This window comes from Athene noctua, chromosome 1 (genome assembly GCF_965140245.1).
Source record: "Athene noctua chromosome 1, bAthNoc1.hap1.1, whole genome shotgun sequence".
NCBI lineage: Eukaryota > Metazoa > Chordata > Aves > Strigiformes > Strigidae > Athene > Athene noctua.
In genome coordinates this window covers 144,387,332-144,411,618 of record NC_134037.1, presented here as the reverse complement: position 1 = coordinate 144,411,618, position 24,287 = coordinate 144,387,332, and the positions used below count along the sequence as shown (strand labels likewise).

The window sequence follows — 24,287 nt, the reverse complement described above, 5'->3', positions numbered from 1 at the left end:
TATTCCAAAAATACTGATACTTTGTGCTGGATTTCGGGAGTTAGGTTTCCACACACACCCCCCAAACACATTTTTCATCGGGCATCAAGTCGCAAACGCAATACATCTATAGATAAGCTAACAAGACCAAAACAGTAATAAACCAAATTATACTTAAGCACAATTTAAAAACCCTTCTGCCTTTTTTATGAGTTCAGCACATTTAGACTCGCAGAACCTGCCTCATTTTCTCCCTCAAGAACTCTTACATCCTCTATACTGCTGATCTCCATTCACCATTACAAAAGTGAACCTTCCTCAAAAGCCAAAGAACTTGTCAGATATGCAGCCATTTCGAGGAATAAAGGACAACAGTAAAATTACTATAGTATGCACAGCGTATAAGAAGTTACATTCAAGGAATACTAAGCTCACGTGAATGCAGACTCCCAATAGTTCATATTTTCAAGTATGATAAACAGTTTCTATTAATATTTTTTATTCCATTTCAGCCTGTCCTGCTGGAACACCCACTGAAGTCTCTTTATGAAGATGCAGGTTTAAAGGTGCTATTAATTTCATATTTTAAAAAAATACTTTGAAGATTATTTTCAAAGGGAGAGCTTTTGTACAAAATGGAACTACATTAATCCTGTGTGGCATTCAAATGACAAAATTAATAAAAAAACTTCTATTTTACCTCCAACACATTTTTAAGCAAATCAGGTCTATATGCTGCAACATGAATTCACAAGCGCTACCTCAGAAGAGGTGGCAGATAAGGGAGAAGGTAAAACTGATCCTTTCAACAGCAGTCTAGATGCAAATTGACCTGTGGCCTCCATGTTTTCCATCATCTTAAAATATTTGTTGAGCATTTTATTTTTAATACAGTGACTGAGACAAAAAGTCCTGATAGCAGAATCACAGAGGTTGGTAAAAAATAGCTTTCCAGAGCTCAAGTCAATTTAGGTCTTCAGTTACAGAAGCATACTTCCAGATAATACCTGCAACTCAGCTGATTCAATCAAAAACTAGGTAGTTGGATCTCACAGATATGCAGAGGCAGCTCCAGTGCACCTACTATTGCTCTGCCTTAAGATCCTGAGAAATTTAATTTCTATTTGGAGAAGATAACTACCAAGTACTACACTAACATAATCTACAATTGCTGGTTGAGAAAGTCATGAGTAGCAGGCAATAACTGAGTGACTCTCAGAGGGCAATAGTACTGAAAGAAAAACTGTGCATTTAGCATGTTTCAGAAACAGGACTGAACAGCAAAGGCTTTGGTCTTGTAATAGAAGATGAGTAATTTTATTTAAGATTATTCCAGAGATCTTTTCCAAATAAACAGAGAAAATGAGACAACAGAGAGGGAGGAAGTGGATGATGATTCCTGAAAGAGGTTCCAGCACTCTTCCAACCTACAGGTTTTTGAAACAAGTTCTGTCCAATGACAGAATTTTTTCTCCAGATTAGGTCCTTGAATCTCAAATCAAATATGGAATGATAAAACAACCAGTACCCTATTAAGTACTTCGTTCTGAAAAACATGATCTCATTTCATGTTGATAAACAAAATTTTGTAGCATACTTGACTCTTGGGAAAGGTCAGGCATGAGTCATGTCATGATCTGGAAAGCAGCCAAACTGGAACTTAAATAATGCGACAAAACCAGTTATAGCAAATGATGCATGCATCCATTTTTTTTTGCTTTGCCTGATTTGAAGAGAATAGAATCTTGAAAAAAAAAATATCTGGAAATTAATAGTGAATGAGTGTAAACTACAGGGTTTTTTCCCTATCAGTGTACCCGCTCCACACTCTTATCAGACTAATCAAAGGAAGCTATCAAAATATTTCTATTTCCTCATCACCAGTGTCAATTCAGTTAAAATTACTATAGTCAGTTCCAGCTTGACACTGTTAACTTAAACCAGTCTGCAGCACTGCACATCCATGTTTACATACATCCCTTTATAATAATGGTGCTTCTATATTTATCACATCACTACTTTGATATTACGGGCATCAGAAGATTGCCTGAGAACACTAGTATGCTGGCACCATAATTAAAAACCCCTGATATTAATGGCAATACAGATATTATTTAATTTGTGATGAATAGCAAGGCTAGTAGGCATAGGAAATGGAACAGTCATTACTGTTAATACTTTATTGTCTGGTTACCAAGGAAATCTTGGGCAAGTATGACAATACAGTCAGGCAGATTTTTGCTCTCCAAGAACTAAGACTTAATATACACCAAATTTTCAAAAGAGATTCGAGCTAGGTTTCCCAGGTAACTGCAGCAACTAAGCCCCAGGATCCCTTTATGATATCACATGTAAAACTACCCCAGTCAGTCTCTGAAGAAAAAATAAGCTGGCATTCTAGAATGGAAGAAAATCTCAGTGAATAAACCCAGCTCCAAAACCCAAGATAGAGAGGGGTGACAAGAACTCAGTGACCAATTTAATTCTAGATTATCAGTAAGTGACCACCCTACATACAACAAATACCTGAATTTTTACTGGTTTTCCTCTGAAGCTTTGATACTATAAAGTATATAAAAAAGCGTGAACTCTGAGGGTTTTTTAAATAAAAACTAGCAAAAAATACCTTACAGGTTGCCATATTTTCATGCAACTGCCAGTTATCCTCCAGTACATGAGCATTTCAATTTTAAAAATTGTGGTATTAGGATTCCATAAATAGTCCCATGTCAGTTGCACAAGCACAACACAGTAAATCTCTTTGGTGAAGTTTCACCAACACTTAAAGATAGCATATACTCTCTTAGTGTACAGAACAAAGCCTTAACTTCTATGTAATTAGTACTAATAGCTCAAGAACAGTGGAATGGATAAGCAACCCAGTCCTCTTGACAGAGTAGACTAAGAGTGGAAGACTAGGAAAGCATTCACTCTGATGACTAGACAAAGCGGGAGCAAGACATTTCCACACAAAATTCTGAACTGAGATACCAAGCTGTATTTGAAAGCACTGCTCAATGAGAAAGCAGTTTATACAGCCACAAAGAAATCTGATTTACTCCAACCTAACTCACAATAAAGCCAGCTTTTAGGTTTTTGTCCTCATCTGCTGAGAGAAGATCAAGTACACTGCATCTCAGCTAAGTGTAACTCACATAATGATTTTTTTATTTCTTCCATTCAACACTGAGGTTTTTAAGCTTGAAAAGTAGGTTTTTAGAACAAGAAAAAAACTGGGACTTACTCATCTACTGACCATTACCCTGACACTTTCAACCTTCATGTGGGAAAAACACCAAGAACCATCAAGAAAATCAAGAATAGAGCAAGATTTACGACCTAACATTCTGCAGTTCTTTGACTTTTTGTCAGTTAACAGTGCAACAAGTCATTCCCATAAGCACTTTGATAACTCAAACATAGAAATCCATTTTAAAATGAACTAATTTCTTAAACATCACAAGAAATATATCTTAACAAATACTTAGCTTATTACATCACTAGAGGTAGAAGAGCAAAAACTTTATCTAAATTATTTACAGTTATGTACTGTCAAAGATTGGTCTTCAAATACTCCAAAATAAGATCTTACAAAACGTCTGTATGGTGAACACTTACCCTATAGCTATTATAAAAGTAACACAGCCTGTATTGTAAAGGAAGTAGTAGTTAAAAAAAAAAAAAAAAAAAGGTGTACTTACAAAGCTAGGCTACTCAATACGTATTGTACGTGCTCACATTCAGCTGGGAATGATACACAAGCAGACGTGAAACAACAGAGCGCTGTCTGAAGCACCTGGAGCTGAGGCAAAGGAACCTGCCATCTTCCAGCATAGTCTTCAACAACCTAACGACAAAAAACATTGACGTAGGTATTACAATGGAAAATATTCTCTTTAGCGAAAAATAAGTAGTTAATACTATACCTGCTTTATTTCCCCTTCTCCCTTAGAAGTAGGGTTTGTAACCAAAACCCCTTACCATTGTGGTATCAAACCAAAAATAGAAACTTTATGACCTACATTATAAGATATACTACAAAGGACCTTTCACTATTCTTTTCAGAGGGTAAGGCAGAAAACTTTCATCTTGCACAGTATCACAGTAGATATTACGCTCTGCATTTAAACACATTTTTATTTTGCAAGAGGATACAAATTACAGATATATATGGATATATAACAATATCCAGACATTCCATTCTAAGACTTTCAGAGGGAAATGACTAGCCTGCACCCTTCTAGCCTTTATGTCAGCAGAGAAAGGCACAAACACACCAGTCACACTTTCTTATCTGACCAAATAAGTACATTTGGCCTTCCTTATTCATATGATGGAACTAAGGCTAGTTGTGCCCTGATCTAGTTACAGAACTGCACCACTATTTGCAGAGAAACATGAAGGTTGTTTCAATGGAGAAAAATCCTTGCCTAGTCTACTAGTCAGTCTTGTTTGTATTAATAAATGCATATTTCTGGCACTACCTCTGCCCACACTTCGAGGCTCAATAACACATCACCATCTGACATTTCTACATGGGTATCTTGACACTGAAGTCCTCTGAAAGGCCCAGTCCATTTAGAGCACTCCACCTATAAAACACACAGCACTGAGTTCAGCACAAAGCACAGCAATAAAGCAGATGTCTGTAAAAGCACCCACCAATTCTGTGACAGTTTAGTCCTTATGCAGCCATCCCCCACAAAGGGATTGGGGTAGTCTCTTCTCCTTTAATCAACAGCTAAGACACACCTCTTACACAGTGCTCTAAGCAGAGACTGAAAACTGTATTCCTTGCACGGTTCGGCACATAGCTTATCTCACTGCACTACAGTCAGGCTCCCTTTGCTCACTTACTCTTGCCTGATTATTTGTTTTTCATCATAGCAGCACAGCTCCAGTATAAGCAGAAGAGCAGACTAGCTGCATTTCAGGGCACTCTTTTCCAGCTGAGGAAACCTAACTGACATCTCCTACATCCTGCAAAAGTGAGAAGCAGGTGGGGAAACACAACGCCATCAACCAAGTTGCGATGAGAAAGCAAAAGCACGCCACCACATATGGAAGAGACAAGAAACTGCCTTCAAGAAAGCTATGAAGTGTTCACCCTAGTTATACCTGGCTACCTATCTCAAGAGCCAGGCTGGCCTACAAAGCATAGACTAAGTCAAAAATCAGATATAACCCTCTTCAGAATTTATGTTTGACTTAAAAGTCTGTGAAACCCACTTAAGATTTGTCTAATTCCCCAATTTGTCTAATTCCCCATGAATTAAATAAAGGGCTTATAAGTCAAGTTAAGTGGCCTACATTTGTGGTTCCAAAGCTGTGTGCCTAAATTTGTTTAAGGCTCTGCAACATGAACAGGCCAGTGTCCCATTTCTGACAGTTTGGTTATAGCTGCTCCAAAGCAAAGCAGTTACTGATAATGGAACTGGTAACTTTTTCTCCTCACCAACAACAGCTGAGACTGATTTATATTTTGTAAGTAGATTTTGACTTTCCACCAAATTTATGTTTGAAAATCTGCTTAATGCAGCAAATATCTAGGTCAGCTGGAAGAGAAATAGCAGACTTAGATAAATACTCTTCCTCTTACAAGGAAGAATAAACACTTTATAAAATAGTACTGCCTCACACATCTATTGTGTGTTCTCTGAAATGCTTTTAACAAGTTCTCTTGCATAAAAGAATACAAAAGCCTTAGGAGAAACAAAGCAGACAAAGAACAAACGTCCTTTAGTGGTTTCAACCTCCAAATGGTCAGAGTCATGGTTTAAACCCAGCCAGCAGCCAAACACCATGCAGCTACTTGCTCACCATCCCCCATCCCCAGGGAATGGGGGACAGAGTTGGAGGAGCAAGGGTAAGGAGACTCATAGGTTGAGATAAAAAGTTTAGTAGTTGAAGTCAAATTTTAAAATAATAGTTATGATAGAAAAATCAAATGGATAATGCACAATACGATTGCTAACCACCCACTGACCAATCCCCATCCCATTCCCAGCTAGTGATCCCAGAGAAGAGAGAATCCTGAAACCACAATCCCAGAAAACAGTGAGCTTCCTGATCAACCCTTTAAACTATACACGGAGCATAACATTAAATGATATGGAATATTCTATTGGCCAGTTTGGGTGTGTTGTTTTGTCAACAACCACCCCCCAGCTTCTTGTGTACCTGCACACTAGCAGGACAAGGAAAGTTGCAAAGTCCTTGATCTTAGTTCCTTATTCTTAGCAACAACTAAAACCATCAGTGCATTATCAACACTCATGTCAAATCCCATACTGAATCCAAAACACAGTACTATTCTAGCTACTAAGACGGAAGGGGGAAAAAAAAAAATTCACTCTATCCCAACCAAAACCAAGACACAAAGGTAGAAATTAAAGATCAGTTCTCACCATAGTGTTTCACAGCACTTTGACCAGAGAGGCACAGAAGCACAGTATACATACGTTCATAAATTATTTCAAGCAACAAGACAACATTGTGATGATACTGAGGTTTTTTTTCTCAGTAGCATAAAGTGCTAACTGTAAATAACTGTAGAAAGGATTTATGACAGTGAGTGATGAAATTCAGCATAGACAAGCGTGCAGTGGTACCTGGGGAACAAAACAGCCTGTAAACATGTAATATGTTGGCCTTCAAACTGACAGTTATCACCCAAAAGCAAGACTGTTGTTATGGTAAATGTTTTAATGAAAAATCACCTCAATACTCATCACAATGGCCAAGAAAGAAAATTAAATATTAGGAGACTCATAAGATAAAACAGAGTGTTAACTGATCAAAACCATAGCACATCCACACAACTAAAAAACTGCATGCTGGTTTGCTACATACCCGTTCCTATCTCAAAAGAGAATACAGAAGGCCTAAAAAAAAAAGCTTCAAAGGAAGGCTAAGCAGCAAAATAATTTTCACATAAGGATCACTGCAGCTAACTAGGACACTTCAGGTTGTAAAGAAATGACAAGTGCATGAGGGGGGTCACCAAACAAGGTTGGCAAGCACGATCAAAATAAAATACAGGAGGTAGTTCTTCACACAGTGTGCAGCTAAGCTGTGGAGCAATTTACTAAAGGGATGCTTTGGATTCTGAATGGCTACATGAGTTGAAAGAGGCTGCATGAGCTGAAAATACATCCACCAAAAGTTACTAAGTGAACTGAAAATAGTTAGAGGGAAAGTTACTGTATTTGCTCATCTCATTCTTTGGTCAGGCATATATGAACTTTTGGTAAGATTCCGGTCCTAGTTGTCAGTGTATTTCTTCTGCAAATAATCAGAACTCAGAAGCAATACAACAAAGGCTCATGCTGACAATAGTTAAGATACTGTAGTCTCTGAAAGGTGCAGTCCTACTACCACACTTTTATAAAGGCCTATCAGTCCTGCTAGTTGCCCTTGTTGTACCTACAGCAATCATCCGAACCCATAGAAAGCTAACTCAGGAAAAGCCATCATCAGTCACTGCATCAGCTCTCTGAACTGGCACGCCACCCTGCCACAGAAGTACCAGAGGCGCCACAGAAAGGAAGATGCCACGCCACCAGCATTGCCTTAGGCAGTTAGTCTGCCACTCAAATGTATCCACAGAAGATTCACAGCAACAGACCTGCCACCCCAAGCTGCTTAGGAAGAAAATGAATAGCAACTTTTTTTCTGAGTATGGACACCTGAAACCATGTATTCTTCAGTGCCAAGGAATAATAAAAAAGTCTAAAATTGGTCAGTTCTCAACAGACTTGCAACAATCACCAGTAAAAGATGAGAGGGAGCGGGGTAAGACAAAAAGCTAAAGTAAGTATGAAATAAATTCCAAACCACATACCACACACATTTTATATGGAAGGGGGGGGTGAGAAATAATGTAGGTTTGGTTTACAATTCTATGTATGCTTCAATGTCTGCTTTTGAGTGATCTCATGGAATAGCTTTTTCTAAAATAGAAACACTTTTTCGATCAAAATACTCAACATGCCATGCTTTGAAACAGGACTGTAAACCAGAACAAAGGTAAAGGTTTATACTGAAAAGAACCCCCAGAAGAAAAAAAATCCCCCCCAAACTTTACCACTTCTGATATTTTTCAAGGAAAATAAGTCAAAGGAACATGTATATGTTCACTCTCATGTTGTGAAGTTGTGTCAGAGTACTTCAGAAAATCAGATAAATTATGCTGCTTGAGTACTAAATGCTTTATTTAAAGTTTACGTTTATCTGCGCAGTTTTAACGAGTACACTAATTTCAATATAATGAAGTCATTCAAACAAGCAGCACATAACATTATCAAAACAAAGTGGCTTGTTCCTTATCTAATACTCAGTGCAGAAAACCAGAAGGAAGGTGACATTTTTATGCAACTTTCTGCAAAAATTCCCTTCAAGAATTCTGTTAGGATGCAATTTTTATATACTTAAGGACTCTCTAAGCATCGTTCCCCAGTCTGTCTTCACCTTTTAAATTACTACCATCCATGAAGAGACCGTGGGCCCTTTTGTCTGCCCTTTCTCATGCAGTGCAGATACAGATGATGAAAGGGAGGCTGAAGCACCTTCCTGATACCCACCACCCCACAACTCAATTCCACTCTTCTCCCAGACCGATACACTACTTCCCCTTCTTTAATATGTTTAAGTAACTCAGAGGAAAATCTATGATTCAGATGTGTCCTATTAAGCACAAAATCAAGACCAGACTTAGTCTCCTATAAGAAGTTTCTAAGAGTGCAGCTGAAGCATCTAACCCTGAAAATAATACAGTAGTAAAGACCTGCACCAACGTAAAAAAGTGATTTTTCCTGGAATATTATTAATTGATTAAATATACACATTTATTTTAAGTGATTAAATATACATATGTAAAGTGATTTGACTATATTCCAAACACTTAAGAGAAATAACACTGAAAATAACTAGATTTGCAAATGCATAGGACACAAGAAACAAATTTTTATGCAGTGCTAGGCCTGAAGTTGCTACAGCTTTTCCTGTCCCTCCCCACAACAAACAAAGAAACTAAAAAGAAACTAAACCCACCAATTTTAAAGCGTTGTCATGACTAGGATCTTAAATGAAGTTGCTCTCATAACTTTCTGTGAGATTTAACAGTAAAGGAAATCACCACAGGATTAAAACCACAAGAGTTATATGAGTACTTCTGTTCATAGCTTTCTGAAAAACAAAGCTAGTTGGCAAATACAGTGGTTGTCATTTGTTAAAATAAGCAAATATAGTGGTTGTCACAGAACAGAACAAACCAAAAAGGATTTAAAATGCTAAGCAAAAAAGGGGCATGTTTAAAAAAAAAAAGTTTCCTGAAAATTAAAAACCGTAATTAAAAGCAACACCTACTCATGGCTGCCTATACTGTAGAAGTACCAGGGCAGCTTGGATACCAAAGTTCAGTTCTAGAAGAAAACTTGAGGAACACTAAATTTACTCTACCTGGAAACATCAGAAGAAATAATCACACCTTTCTTACTGCCTTTTTAATCTATTTAGTGGATTATGAGTATTTTGTTCTGTTTCCACATACAAAGATGTCATATCCTTACAAAAAGGATTCCATTATCCAAAGAGAGAGTAGGAAAGGCCTTAACATTTTAAGATAACATAAAACATTACTTAACAGACACAAGTTTAAAATGGTTTTATATGATCTAACTAAAAAAAAAAAAATTAAAAAATGATGTAAGCAATGGCTTTACTGCAATTCACATGTGAATATTACATAAGGAGTAACCAAACATAATCACACTTCTGGCAAAAGAAAAAAACATCACCCAGCAACAGCATGACACATCCTATGGACAAGTTTCTGCCAAAGCTCTACCCTTAAAGCTAAATGCTTCCCCCCATCCTTAATCACTGAAATCTCACCCTTTTCCTCAGCCTGCTTGAGGCAAGAACTATCTAAGACTGGGTTCCATACATACATTGCATTTAGCTATCCAAAGACCCAGTTTTCATACATATTTACAGTCTGTGAGTTGCACAGCAGTGAAGACTATATATTAATCCTAGAAAAGCAGTTTTGGCTACTTGTAGGACTCTAATAAGTGTGCCTGTGTAAGATCTTATGACTGAAACTTCAAGTATTTATATTAAAAAGTAGCAATATTCCTCCTCACCTTTTGATCAGCACCCCCCCTAGAGTGAAAATCAATTAATTTAAAGAATTGGTTTGATTATATATGAAAAAATAAACTGACAATCTTGTGAACACACACATGAATGCATATGTCCAGATCACCAATGATATTAGTAAAACACAACTTCAGATGCATTTCAGGTAAAAAGTACAATTACTTCTTTCCCTCATCTGAACAACTGTTACCCAGAAGTTCTTAACTTTTTGATTTTTGCATTACCTACTGCAATAGGTGTGCCTTTTCTTACTTGAAAAAGCCTGCATGGGAAGGCTATCAGACAGACCGTGATACAGAAGCACCATTCAATGGAGATCCTTCCTTTTAGGTATAAAAACCTGCAACTCCCTTAAAACTTACAATCTTGATATACTTTTTTCAAGCAAAATTCAAATTATTTTTTTTATATAAAAGCTAAACTTTGAGACAAGACATTAAAAGAAGCAGCAATACCAAGAAGCTTGAGAGTGTGAAATTGAAGTTCCAAAGAAGTGGAAGGAGAAAAACGTTATTAAAGCTCAAGCCAAGTATGCAGCATATTTGTATATTTGTGCAAAGTTCCCTTTTTTAAAATACTAACTCCTTAATCCCATTTAAAATAGGGAGATAATTTCTCTGGGTAAAGCTAAAAGGACAGCAGGCAGAGAAACTGAGGAGAAACCAATATGAAGAGACTTTGTAACGTTAATGACAAGAGCACTGAAGACTGCCTCCTTCAGCCTCCCGGATTTGCAAATAAAGAGGCTGCAAATCAACTACTATAGTGAATTCTCCCAGGAAGCTAACTGAAAACAGCTAAGTGCACTACATATACCCCAACTTATCATGCAAGACAGTGGCTTATCAGGTTTACCATCAAGTGTCAAAGGCAAGAGTGCCACCACCTAACCCAGGACACCCTTTCTTTGCAGACAGGTAAGCCCCAACCGAACTGAAGGCTCACACGTGGCATTCAGTTTGGGAATAAACATGACCTGCTGCTGGCCACTGCTGGTTTGTAAGGTTTTCCTTCTAAACCTGAACTTCACTTGAATCTCAAGCAGCACAGTCCTAAACTTCTAACTAGTAAATTGAATATGCTTGTTTCACCAGCCAAGCATGGAAAAAAGACCCAGTAAACACAGAACACAATGACAGGTTAACTTTTAAATTTAAACTGTTTCAAATAGTTATGGTATTCTTTGATACGCAGGTAAATTTAGTTACTGCAGTGTATGGTTTGTCCTTTACAAGCTTTCAAGTAACTAGCAATGTCACACATTTAAAAACATGAAAAATGTCAGTCAAATAAGTCAAATTTGACTTTCAACAGTGCTCTCAATATTCAAGCAACTCACAAGTACAAAGTATATTTATTCAGGAAGATACAAAAAACCCCTAGAACACCACAAATCATTACAAAAGAAGATAGGTGGTTAAAAATTACAGATTCTATCTTCTCAGAAAAATAAGCTGCAAAGAAATTGAAGAGATCACTTTCCACTACTAGTACTCATGTGAGCAGGATTTCTGTAGCTAAACTTTAAAATAGTGTATGGAGACCAAACAAAGGTCCCAAAGGTCCAGAATGTAATAAAACAAGTCTGTTATAACCTAAAGGTTTGGGTTTGGTGGGTTTTTTTTTTTTTGTTTGTTTGGTTTTGGGATTATTTTTAGTACAATATAAAAGCATCTTAACAACTGTTGACTTGAAGTTCAAAGTAAAAGTCAAAAGCAAGTGCTTTCAAATTTAAGCACAAAGTGTGAAAATGTATTGATCCCAAAATCTGAAGAACAAACATTCAAAGACATGTATATTTTTCCACCTTCATCCCCACAAAGCAAGACAGACAACAGTTGAGTCATACACCCCTGTATTTTTTTTGTCTACTAAAATAAATCCAAGGAACACTGCCTTCTCTAGTACATTACTAAATTTTACTTCTTAGCTTTCAAGCTTATAAACCCAAGAATTATTTTTCCAGCAGTGACTCACGATACCACCATTAATGTAAGCAAACTAGGTAATCTTTATTTCAGGAAGTCAGATCATACTGGAAGGCCGTAAACTGATGCCACAATACAAGAACATAAAGTAGTGTTTACCCCTCACAGCATTACCTTGTTACTTTAGATCAGACTCACCTTGCATTTATTTCAGTCAGTACCGAAAAACATAAAATAACATCTAGTACAGTTATGCAGCCATGTGGACAACTACAGAAATGCTGGGAGTAACTTGCAATGTTTTGATAGTACTTACTGTTATGAGAAAAGATTCTGAAGAGAAATGCAGTTTCTAGTGGATAAAACTATATCCACTTCAAGTGCAATGATGTAGGCTATCCTTTTTCCAGCACGCTCTTAAGGTCTTTCAAATCAAGTAAATTTGGAAATTCATCCTTCTAATTATAAAACTACTCCCTCTACCCTCATGCCGAAAAGTAACCATCAGCTCTGGTCCCTGAGAAATCTCATGAAAGAATTTCAAACTCTGCATATATCATAAGTTGAAACTCATGCAGCTCTTCCAAATGTTTAGACTGGACTGAGGGGATTTCTGCTAGGTAGCACCTTTCAAATTTCTTTAACTTACAAAGTAGTTACAGAAGCCTTTGTTCTTTTGCTTGCCAAAGTTGAGGAGACTTGCTTTTCCCAATGTCTAAGTGGTTTCAATACTTTACAAAGAAGAAGAAATGCCAGATCAGCAATTTACAGAAAGTAACATACAAACAGCTGGTGATATGCATAAACTGGGCACTCAGCTCATCTTCCGACTGTCTCTTTTCATTCTCAACCACAGAAATCTTGATTTTTGTTTTCCCCATGTCATCAATCTCAAATAACAATCTTGAAAAACATTTTATTCCACTTTGCCTTGGAAAATTCTGGCTGTAATGACCTTCTATAACCACGCATGCACACCTACAATACAAAAACCAATCCCAGAAACTACACATGGGTTTAGAGACACCACATTCTGACTTAATCTTGTTCATCAAATTGTGATTACACAGATATTTAAGGAAAATGCTCTGATAATCCAGTCATCTTTTGTAACTGTTACTTAATCTCCTATCTGAAAGTGAAGTTCAGGTGCAATATTCCAAGCCTCAAGAGTACTGAATGTGGCTGTTTACAGCAGTATTTTACCTTTCTAACATATTTCAAGGATTAAAGACATGTGCAGGCTAATGCTTTTCAAGGTCTAAGCCACTCTCTTTAAGATCAGTGAAGAAGTCTTTGCTTCTGTCTACAGAAAATGGCTCTACAGACCAAAACGGCTTTCACCATCCTTGATTTTTCCTGTAGCTCTTACCGAGAGATGTGGATGTGCACATACTTCACACAAGAGCATAACTACAAGCAGTCTAAACAATATTATTTTCAGCTGACACCAAGCTTCATCAGTATAACTGAAGCACAGCCATATATTTTAATAGGTTGTTGTTCTGAAAATAAAAATGTTTATTTCAGGTAGTTCAAACTTATGGTATTATCGCTAAGCAACTATTTCTAGAGCTACTGTTTAACTTTTGACACAAAACCAGGAACATAGGAGGCTAACTAGGACATTTTAAAGTGCCAAATAACCATTAAGAACAGAAAAATCAGTGTGGAGAGGAATGAGGTGGAAAGGCTTGATCTGCACAACAGACAAATATGACCTTCAGAAGATCTGCATAGGAAAGTACAAAGCGACAGGCTCTGACAAAAACTAGAGCCAAAGGGAAAAATTGCACTAGAAGACATATCTGGGTGAGGAAAAAAAAAAAAAGCTAAATCTAATAAAGCAACATAATATTTAAGTGAGAAGTTTTGTTATACAACAAATGTTACAAGAAAAAGGTGACCTAAACTTCATGATACTTTCTGAAAAAATATAAATATGCTTCATCACCTATTAAACAGGCTGACAGCCTATCAACCCTCTGTATGTACAGGTATATATATAGATTACACCACTGTCAATCTCATGAGGGTAAACAAGCTAACGTGGAGCACGCACAACTTCATTTGTTTTTGAACCACCAAGATCACATAACTACTAGCTTTTCATACTGGTACACTACACCAGTTAAGATCCTATATTTATACAGTTAAATCAGTAGAAGAATCCATTAGTAAAAAATAAAACATGGAAGATTATATTTTGAGTGAGCACATGACTGTTGACCACACGAGGCCAAATTTAAACACACAAAAAATAACCCTGGAGATAAAGTATTAATATATTAACTGACTTTCATCAGGATTATTTAAACTATACATTGTTAAAAAGAAAATTTAAGGGAAAAGAAATAGAGCCCTTTATATAATCAGAACATTGGCTGCCCATGTGGAGAGTGGATAAGCTTGAAGCAAAACAAAGTAGGGGAGAGGGCTTGGCAACCTGTCTACACAAAAGAAACTGCAGAAGTCAAGGTCAAGTGGTTTAGATACTTTTCCAGTATCTACTGCGATAAAACCATTATATAGGAAATTACTTTCCTGGTCTTGTCCTCTTCTGTTCCCTACTAATTCCTAGCCTTGTCTAGGAAACTGGATTGGCACTAGTATATAAAGCTGCCCGCACCCACACTTCCTCCTTAATGCACTGAATGCAACACACACTAAGTGTAGCTTGAAAAATTTAAGATAAACCCATCCATGTTCAGCTGAAGCAAATGTCTGTCCAACCTGCCAACTTAATCAAATATGGTTGTGATTTCTTACAATTGCAGTTTACGTCATACGTGCAAAAACATTCACTTCTCCTTCACATTTTTTTCACACATACTAAGTTTAGCAAAATCACTAAACAGAAGAAAAAATAAGAGGCTGATAAAACCAAAAAGCAACCTGTGGACTTACTGAGCAGTAGGCTGCCCGTGATGATTTCAAACACATATTACTGTAAATAATATTTCAAACACGTTTCACTGCATGTTAAAACAGGAAGAACAAACTAAGAACGTAGGAACACATTTATTAAATGGAAGAAAGCAATCGTAGCGGTGAGGTAAGAAGCCAAGAAGCTGATGAAATGAAGTAATTCCATACCAAAACACTCCAGACTGTTTCAGAAAACAAGTAGCATGGCTGAAACATACCCAGCATAACTAATGTTTCATCAACATCTGCTGATGAAAGCAACTAGGAAAAACAACCTGTTGTTGCTTGTTACTTTGCAAGGCATACATAAAGAGGTTGCAAAGAGCACAAGAATTCCGGGCCCTCATGAAGAAACGCTGCTTTTCAAAAAATAAAAATATAAAAATACCCTGGTCTAATTTAGCCACCGGTATGGGAACGGATTCCGAGGCCCGCTCTCTCTCTCTCCCCCTCTCTCCTGCCCTCCCAGCTCAGGCAGAGCCACTCGGACTTGTTTTGGCCGCAGCACCACCGCATACGGCCCGGTTCGCCGGGCGCAGCAGCGGCGGCGGGGCCCCGCCACCCTCCGGCGTCCCCGGTTTCTCCTTGCCCCCTCCCGCTCCCCCGCGCCGGGAGGAGCCTTTCCTCCCCCCGCCAGCCTCCCTACCAGCCCCAGCCCGGCTCCCGCCCTCCTCCCGGGCCGGGCCTGGGGCACTCTGCGCCAGCACCACAGCCGCCCCCCGCGGACGGACAGGCGTCGCCTCCGTTCCCCTTCTCCGCCTCAAGACCTGGGAGGGGAGGGGAGCGGGCCGGGCCGGGCCCCCTCCCCCACTGCCCGCCCCCAGCCCTGCCCCGGCTCTGACCCCAGGCCGCCGGGGAGCGGCTCGACCTCCGCCCCGCCGACAGCCACGGGGCAGCGGCCCTAGCACCGCGGCGTGCCCCCTCCGCCACACCGAGGAGGGGGAATGGGGACTGGCACCGCGGCGTGCCGTCGCCCCCCCCATCGCCACCACCACCCCGGGAGGACGGGGGGGGCCCGGCCCCGCCGCGCCCCACCCCCGCCCGCGGGGGGGAGGGGCGAGGAGCGGGCCGGGGGGCGGGGCGGCGCTCACCTGGCAGAAGCGGCGGCAGTAATACTGGCTGTTGAGGAGGGCCGGCAGGCCGGCGGGGGGGCCCGGCGTCACCAGTGCCTCCAGCTCCTCGCTGAGCCGCTCCGACTCCTGATCGCTCTCGTCTTCCGCCATGCTGCTCCGGCCGCCCTGCGCGTACCGAGCGCCCCGCTGCCCCCGCCCCGCCACGCCGGAAGGGGCGCCCCCTCCCCGCTGCCTCACTTCCGGCCACGCCCCCTAGTCGCGCTCCTATTGGGCCAGCCGCCGTGCCGATCAACGGCCAACGACGGGAGAACTCGCTGGTGACCTCCGACCTCTGGCTCCTCCCTTCCACCCGGCCCCGCCGAAGCGTCCCTCGATTGGAGCAAAAGTCTCTTCGTTACTTTCTCCCCGCCTTGCCATTGGCTGCTCACCCCGTCTGTTACACCTCCCAACGGCAACCTCCTGCCGGCGACTGGCCAAAATCCCCGTCCGCTAGACGCCACCGTCGCCCTCGCGCGCTCTGACTGGCCCAAGCACGTCTCCATCACGGCTCTTACACCCGCCCTCCACTTCTAATCGGGCAAAAGTGCTGTCCATCTCCGCGCGCCCGGGCCAGGGGGAGCCAATCGCCGAAGGGTTTCTCCCGCTCGGCCGCTCCGTGGCGGCGGGCAAGAGGCGGGCGGCGGGCGGGCGCGGCGGTTGCTAGGCGGGTTGCTAGGTCCCGCCTACCGCGGCCGCCAGGGTGGGTCGGTCCGTCTGGCTGCGGCGCGGCGCTGGCAGCGCGGCGGCCGTCGGCGGAGGGGCGCATCCGGCCCGCGGCGCGGAGCTCGGCGGCGGCGGCAGCGACAGCCCCGCGGCGGCGGGGCCGGGGGAGGCCGCGCGGCCCCAGCGGGTAACGGCGCCCGGCAGGGGGCGGGCGGGGCGCGGCGGGCGGGCGGCGCTGGCTCGGCGAGGCCCTCCCGGGGCCGCTCTCCGCCGCCTGTGGGGTCCCGGGGCCGGTCGGGGAGGGGAGTAGCGGGGGCTGCGGGGCCGGCGGCGCCTGCGGAGGCGGCGGCGCCTCCCGGCTCTGCCATGGAAACACCCGCCGTGCCGGGCGGGGGAAGGAACGGGGCGGGGCCGGGGCGGGAGGGGCCGCACCTGTCTGCCGCCAGCCGCCGCCGCCGCCGCCGCCGGGCGGGGGAGGCGAGGCCTGGGGTGCGTGCGGCGCTGGCGCTGCCGCCGCCGGGGTGGGGGGAGCCGGGCCCTTCGGACCCCCGGAGAGGGAGCGGGAGGGAGGGAGGCGGGCGGGGGAGCGTGGGCCCCGCCGGTCCTCAGGGGCCCTCACGAGTTAAATGGCGCCGTCAATCCGGCGACCAAACCCCAGGGAATAAACGCATCGAGTTCTGGCGCCCGGTCACAGCGTGCTTCCCCCGGCACCGAGGGGAGCAGCGAAACCTGTTTGGCGATTGGAAATCCGGCGTTGTTTTCTTCCTGCTCACCTGAAATACTCCCCGGGCTCGCCAAGAGGTCCCTGCACGCGTAGTGGCTCTCTCCGGTGACACTTTTTAGCCAGGGCGTGCTCATCCGCCTTCCCTAGAGTCCCACCGCCTCATCTGGCAACGTACTAGCGGGTGGGTCGGGTGTCTGCCCTGGGTGCCCTGCCTGCCCGCACGCCTTCGTCTGCACCTGGGAACCCAGAAGTAGTTCAGGCATGAGTAGGCATCAAAGAATCCGTGCCAAACTTGAGGCAAAAAAAGTCTAAAAGGTCTGTGTTTCAGTGCTTGTACTGTTCACAGAATTCCTATGGATTTCGATACAGCGTAAGTGCAAACACTTAGTTCGGTGAGGGATTTGTTTGGACGTTTCAGAAGTCGAAGCAACAAGTTAACAATGTTAGGTTAAGATGTTTTCTGCTTGATTTCAGGAAACACTTACTTAGGAACCTCATGGGGATAAATTTCATGAAGCAACAGAAAGAATGAACATAGTTCCATCGATGCTGAAAGAAGATTGCTTAGTCTGTAGTGTTGTGCAGGATCAGTCAAGACTTACAGTTCTGGGAAGTAGCAGATAGTGCAAAAAATTAACTGGGAAAGTAGCTACTAGCAATATCTTTGTCTCCTTTTTTTTTTTTTTTTCAAAAGGTTGTCATCTGCTAATGTTGTAATGGTTTAAGAAAAAATACGGTTTTGAAGACTGAATTCTCAGTTCCTTTATTTTCAGAGCAAGAGAAAGGGATTTTGGATAGCAGAAACTCCAGGCATTAGAGCTGGACAAGCTCAGCTTATGGAAGTTCTGGTCTTTTAAAAGCAGATCTTTTAAAATCTTGCAACATCAAGCTCAGTGTTTGTAACAAAATAAGTACAGAGAATAATACGTCTGGAGGTATTCCCATCTCTCTTCCTTGTAAGCACCAGCAGTACAAAAGTCTTCAAAGTTGTTCATACCCATAAGTAAATGCCCAGGCAACCCATTACATTTCCCCAAAGTATTTGCCAAAATACCATTTTTAACAAACAACTGTTGCCTTATTTTTGTTAAGGAATTGGGTGGTTAATGTAATGACCATTCATTTTGCTCAGAAGGGAGAGCTGTCTCTTGACTTTGACTTTACTTTGAAAAGGACTTAACTTATCTTGGCTGAGATTTACACCAGCTACTCCGTTTCCCAACAACAAAGGCATAAGTCCTGTTTGATTTTTACTACACTCGACTAGGTTATTGCCTGCTCTGGTAACATAGTGTAATTTAGAGTGAAGTGAAAAAGTGTCCGGCTCTCTTAGTTATCATTTACCTTCCTCAGAGAGGTTGTTATCTCTGAAGATACAGGTTCTTATTTTGCATTGAAATGTATGCTGTTTTCTGTTCACGTTAGCCGTTTCAGCAGTCTCTAGTTGCAATGACAAAATTGTTTGCTTTTGACTCTGAGTTCAGGTTCAGTCTAATAGTTGCAGTTTGAGCTGGGGCAAAAGTGAGAGGTGTTCCCAAATGAGTGCTGACAAAGCAGGTTTGTGGTGGGGTTTTTTTGGGTTTTGTTTGTTTTTTACTGGCTTTTGTAAGTGACAGTAATGGCCTTCTTGCCTGATACTTGGACAACTAAGCTTTTGCTAACAGAATTGCTACGCATTTTTGGGAAGTAAACAGAAAAATACTGACTCAACATAACTAAGAAACTATCAAATGTGTTGAAAATAGTAAGAACAAAGCACCCTTTACCCTAAAGAGTAAAGGGTAAAAACTATCTTCAAGAAAAAAACAAAAAGCCTTTCTATTTGGCTTTTAGTGATGAACAGATTGAGTTTTGAGGTTCTGTTGAGCTTTGTAGTTGTCGAAACTAAAAAGTATTTTACTCTGACCCATGAGGAACTTCGGTCTCCTAAGTTGTTTGGGTTGCAAGCTGAAAACCTTTTGGTAAGAGTTTCACACATGTATCTTACATGTAGTTATCTTTCAGATGTCAATAATCACTATATTGGATATTGAACAGACTGCATCCTGAACTGTTTCGTTGAAATCATTAGCACACTTTAACAGCAATTTTTTTTTCTTTTCCAGCTTTCAGGTAGAGTTTATTAAAGGCAGCCATGGAGCGATTTGGAGTGAAGTCCGCTCCGTCACGTAACCGCTCGAAGACTGCTTTGTATGTAACCCCCCAGGATCGTGTAACTGAGTTTGGCAGTGAGCTGCATGAAGATGGAGGAAAACTCTTCTGTACTTCCTGCAATGTGGTTCTGAATCATGTTCGCAAGTCTGCCATCAATGACCACCTCAAGTCTAAAACACACACAAAGCGAAAGGCAGAGTTTGAAGAACAGAACGTCAGGAAGAAGCAAAGGACTCTGACTGCCTCCCTTCAGTGCAACAGTACTGCCCAGACAGAGAAAACCAGTGTCATCCAGGACTTTGTGAAAATGTGCCTGGAAGCTAATATTCCACTTGAGAAGGCTGATCATCCATCTGTGAGAGCCTTTCTGTCCCGCTACGTCAAGAATGGCAGTTCGATACCTAAGTCAGACCAGCTAAGGAAAGCATACCTGCCTGATGGGTATGACAATGAGAACCAACTCATCAATACTGAAGACCGTTGAGAAGAAAACTCTTTTCATCATCGTTGTGAAGTTTTGCATATTGATGGTGTGGTTTATTTTTATATTCATGCATATATACAGTGTTACATATTGGTTTTACAAGCTATTTTGTATTATTGTAGAAATGACAATCTATTTGTGAACTTAGCGGTATGCCACAGACTGTTGCTAACCCTGCTGTAGACTTCAGAGCTACGTTGATGTAGAGTTCATGATGAATGCAGGGAACATGCCTGGCATACACCTTACCTGTGTTCAGTCCAGCTGAAACTGACGCTAAGAAAAAGGCACTTGGATGGAGGACCTCACTTACCTAAACTGTGCATCTAAATACCCGAGGAAGATGCTGCGATAGAGATTGTTAATCATGTCAGTGGATTGCTTTGTCCAGTATCCTGCCCACGGGTGACCAGGAAGAAGTACTGCACATTTGAAATGCACAAAACTGTAGAATGGTTAGTTAAAATATAACTGCTCTGTTGGGGGAGAATTATTGCAAATTCCTATTCAAGTTCGGCTTGCATTCTAAAATGAAAACCCTTTTTCTTCTAAAATACTCTTACCCTATTTGGTGCGACTGTGGATGTGTTCATTATCAAGCTTAAATAGCTTTCGTCTCTTGTACTGACCTCTGAGCTCCGCTCTTCTCATGAAGCTAGGAGTTCTGCAGGTTTACCGTGCCCGCTTTGTTAAAACCACTGTTTCATTGTCTCGGTTTAACATGTCCCCTTCAGTGTCAGTGCCAATCTTTGAAAGTTGAGTAGACAAACCAGTAACTGAGTGTGGTTTGCAGTGCAACTGCTGGCAAGTGCTACTTATGCTGGACCAAGGTCTTAGTAGAGAGGATTAATGCCTTTTTCTTACTAGCGGGACAAAGGATGCTAAATTTAAATTGGGGATAGGGGAGGCATGAAACTGTGGAGGTGAGAAAGCTTTTTTTACAGTGCACAGGAGAAGAGGCTCCTCCATCTTTCCCTGAAGGTCTCCTGCATCTTTGGCCTTGTCCTCAGCCTTTTAGTCAAAGGAGGTAAAGTGATTAAAATGATTTTCAAAATAGTTACTGCAAAGGCTACTCAGTACCTGTAAGCGCAAATAAGAAAGCATGTATACTTTGAAGCTATACTGGAATTACAGACGTGGGCTGCATTTCTTACTCTGTGCCAAGGCCACATCTATTGGACTGGCAAAAAGTAAAATGGAAAAATGAAGAATTTCGATAATGTTACCTTCTCCCAAACCTAGTAAACTGTTACTGAGCTATTCCAAATTATTATGCCAAATGGTCCCCTCAATGTAAGTGCTCTGTAAAGTTTTTGAATGGAATGAGGGAGCATTGTGCAAAGTGTTGGAATACGACCAACTCCTGCCTGATCTAGATTTCCTTTGAGGTGCGCGGGGTTCGGGGAGGTGCCAAGCATCATCTAGCAGCACAGAAATGCTCCACTCGGTGGATACAATGGCGTAAGCATGCTTTAACTCCCTCAGGTGGAGCCGGTTGCTCTGTTCAGCTTCCTTTCTCCAGTAGAGTTTCACAGTATCTGTTTCTCAGTCTTTCTTTTATTCCAGATATTTACAGCAATACTAAGTAATTGCTAAAAAGAGACAAAATAGCCTGCTTATTTTGTTTCTGTAGCTATTTCCCTAGCTATTTCTAGAGCAGTCTCTTTTGCTGGATTGAGAGAGACTTACATACTTAGTAAGAACTGGTTTTTGTGCAATCAGCTTCTATAGAAATGCACTTGTGTTTTTATAACCATTATAATCATGTCTTGTAGCCTTCTCGTGTGAGACCTGTTCCAATAAATGGACAAAACTCAAAAGCAGAAGGCTCCCATCCAGTGTACCAATACAGGGCTACTCAGTACGCTGCTGCACCTTTGGTCTCTGTTGGAGCTACCAGGTCTCCATGCAGTCACAGCAAGCCTGTCAGTGATACTGGCTGCGGTTTAGAACTTCAGACAGAAATAACAGTAATCATTTTTTTCTAATCCTAGATATCAAAATATGCCTTCTGAAATATCGTTTGCTATTGCACAAGGGTTTAGCTTAAGATCATTAACTGCCTTGGGCTAGAACTGTTTTATAAATCTTGTTAAGCCAAGTGAAAGATACACTGCCAATGGCCTTTTCTGCCCTGACAATAATTGAAAGTGTTCTTTTACAGCTGCCGTTTCATTACAGTGAAACAACATCCTTGCTTTAATTTTTTACCTTTTTTTTTAACTTTACAAAGGCCATCTTAGAATTGAAGCAAATAGAAAACAGTGGAGTACTGAGAAAGCAGGCTTCCATTAAACAAAAGCATCTGGAGAAGATGGTATGATTGAAAGGTATAATCTGGGTTTTCACAGGCTGCACCCCATAACTATTTTATGTAGGATTCAATGCTGTATGTTTTTTCCTTAACTGTCAAACTGAGAGACATTTTGAAAAGCTTAATGGCAACATTAAATAGGCTCTTGCACAACTGAAAAATATCGAGTTACTTTCACTTATAATAGTTTTGTGTAAAAATAAAAGTTAGCAAATCAAAAGCTTTTGTTAAAAAAAAAGAAAACCAGTAATTTTCAACAAGGTAAAGCAATATTAGAACACTGTGTTTCTCTAAATCTTACTCTATTTATAAAGCAGTCTATGTACAGAGCCTCAATTTACAGAATTAATAAAATTCTGTGAGTATTTTCAGTAATTATTCTAGTACCAATTTATTTTTAATGGAGATTTACTGCAGAGGGTATGAGCCTTGTGAGGTACCTTATCGGTGCAGCCATAGGCTACCAACTCATAATTTGGAAGCAAAAATTGATTATCAGGATTTTGAATTGAACTGACTTGAATTCCAATATACAGCAGTTTATAGGACACTGGTGTCTTAATAACAGAATATTTTGTTTAAAAAAAACCCAGACAAACCCACAATGTTTTTCAAGCTTTATGAAAATCAAGATACTGATCTGTTGCAACAAACATTCATAATGGGGTAAAACTATGAAATATAAAGCACTTTCAGGTAATCTAGAAAGAATAATAAGTAAATTTATATTCATGGACATAATCCAGATCATCAACAAGACAGTTACACTTATTTTCTTTAAAAGTAAAAATGGTTACATTCAGTCTTGGAACAGTGTCCTGCAAACACTCAAGTTCAGAGCATAATTCTGCCAGTGTGTCTGTAGTTGGATAAAGCATAACCTTGATTTAATTGCTGTTGATCTTTGGGAAGATTTACTGTGGAAGTTTTCTGGTATATCTAAACCTAAGTAATAACTAGTTCCTAGAACAGAGGCTGTGGTTAACAGTCTCCATGGAGTTTTCCTTTTTTCTGCAAGGACACTGCATTATTTTTCCGTGTATTTCCTGTAAAGAGTACTCTCAGAAGTAAAGGGAGGATGGTAGCAATGTCTGCTTTTCATTTTACATACATATGTAGGGACAAGCTATAAGGGATACTTTTTGCCAGGTGGTTTTATTAATATATTTGAAGCTCTAAATGTAATATAAAAAAAAAAAAAAAAAGAAAGAAGAAATATTTTCTTCTCTGATCATGTACTTATATTAGTTTAGCCAACTCACAGCTAAAATTACTCTGAAGTGCTTTTCTTGGAACAACACTTTCAAAGAGTAAAATACAAACAGGAACATTCTCTGGTTTGTGACTACTTACGTGTATGCACCATGTTAGTTTCAGCTTGCATGTTCTTGAAAAAACATGAGCAAGTTCTAATATTTTTAAGCATTTTGAAGCCTGTAATTTGCCAGGTCCCTAGAGGAGGTGAAACATTCAACATAATGAAAGGGAAAGCTGTTTTTCAACTGAGAGAGAAACTTGGTTCTGCAAAGTATGAGATATTCTCATGATAGAAGGACTATTTTTAGCCAGAGCCCCTTTTAACAATTCTGTTGAACTGAACAGTGAAATGCTCCCTGCTAGGTTTTACAGCATAATGAGCTGGTTTTCAGGAAAAAAAAAAAAAAAGCTGGAAGTTTGGCAAGGATAATCTCTATTTATATTTACCTATAAAGAGAAGCAAGACTCACTGTTGTTGTGTTCACATTGTACTCACTGCTAACTCTGTGTAATTTGAGTGCTTGTTGTCTTTGTACAATTTCAAGGTTGTGTCTAACTTTCAAATAAATTTTTTTTTTTTTAA

The 24,287-nt window shown here is 40.9% G+C and overlaps 2 protein-coding genes across 3 annotated transcripts in view; one reads left to right on the top strand and one right to left on the bottom strand.

The window, feature by feature from the left end:
* ZNF654 (zinc finger protein 654) overlaps window positions 1-16,251 on the bottom strand; it is a 36,998-nt gene extending 20,747 nt beyond the window's left edge. For both annotated transcript variants that reach the window (XM_074899197.1, XM_074899206.1), the window contains exons 1-2: window positions 16,088-16,251; window positions 3,681-3,826 (exon numbers count right to left, since the gene is read on the bottom strand). In XM_074899197.1, the coding sequence (XP_074755298.1) occupies window positions 3,681-3,826; window positions 16,088-16,219 (278 nt within the window). In that variant the 5' untranslated portion in view covers window positions 16,220-16,251. The remainder of the gene's footprint in view (window positions 1-3,680; window positions 3,827-16,087) is intronic.
* A 607-nt stretch (window positions 16,252-16,858) lies between these two features.
* CGGBP1 (CGG triplet repeat binding protein 1) lies at window positions 16,859-24,287 on the top strand. Its single transcript, XM_074899183.1, has 2 exons — window positions 16,859-16,958; window positions 19,601-24,287. The coding sequence occupies exon 2, from the start codon at window positions 19,630-19,632 to the stop codon at window positions 20,131-20,133; it is 504 nt and encodes a 167-aa protein (XP_074755284.1). The 5' UTR covers window positions 16,859-16,958; window positions 19,601-19,629; the 3' UTR covers window positions 20,134-24,287.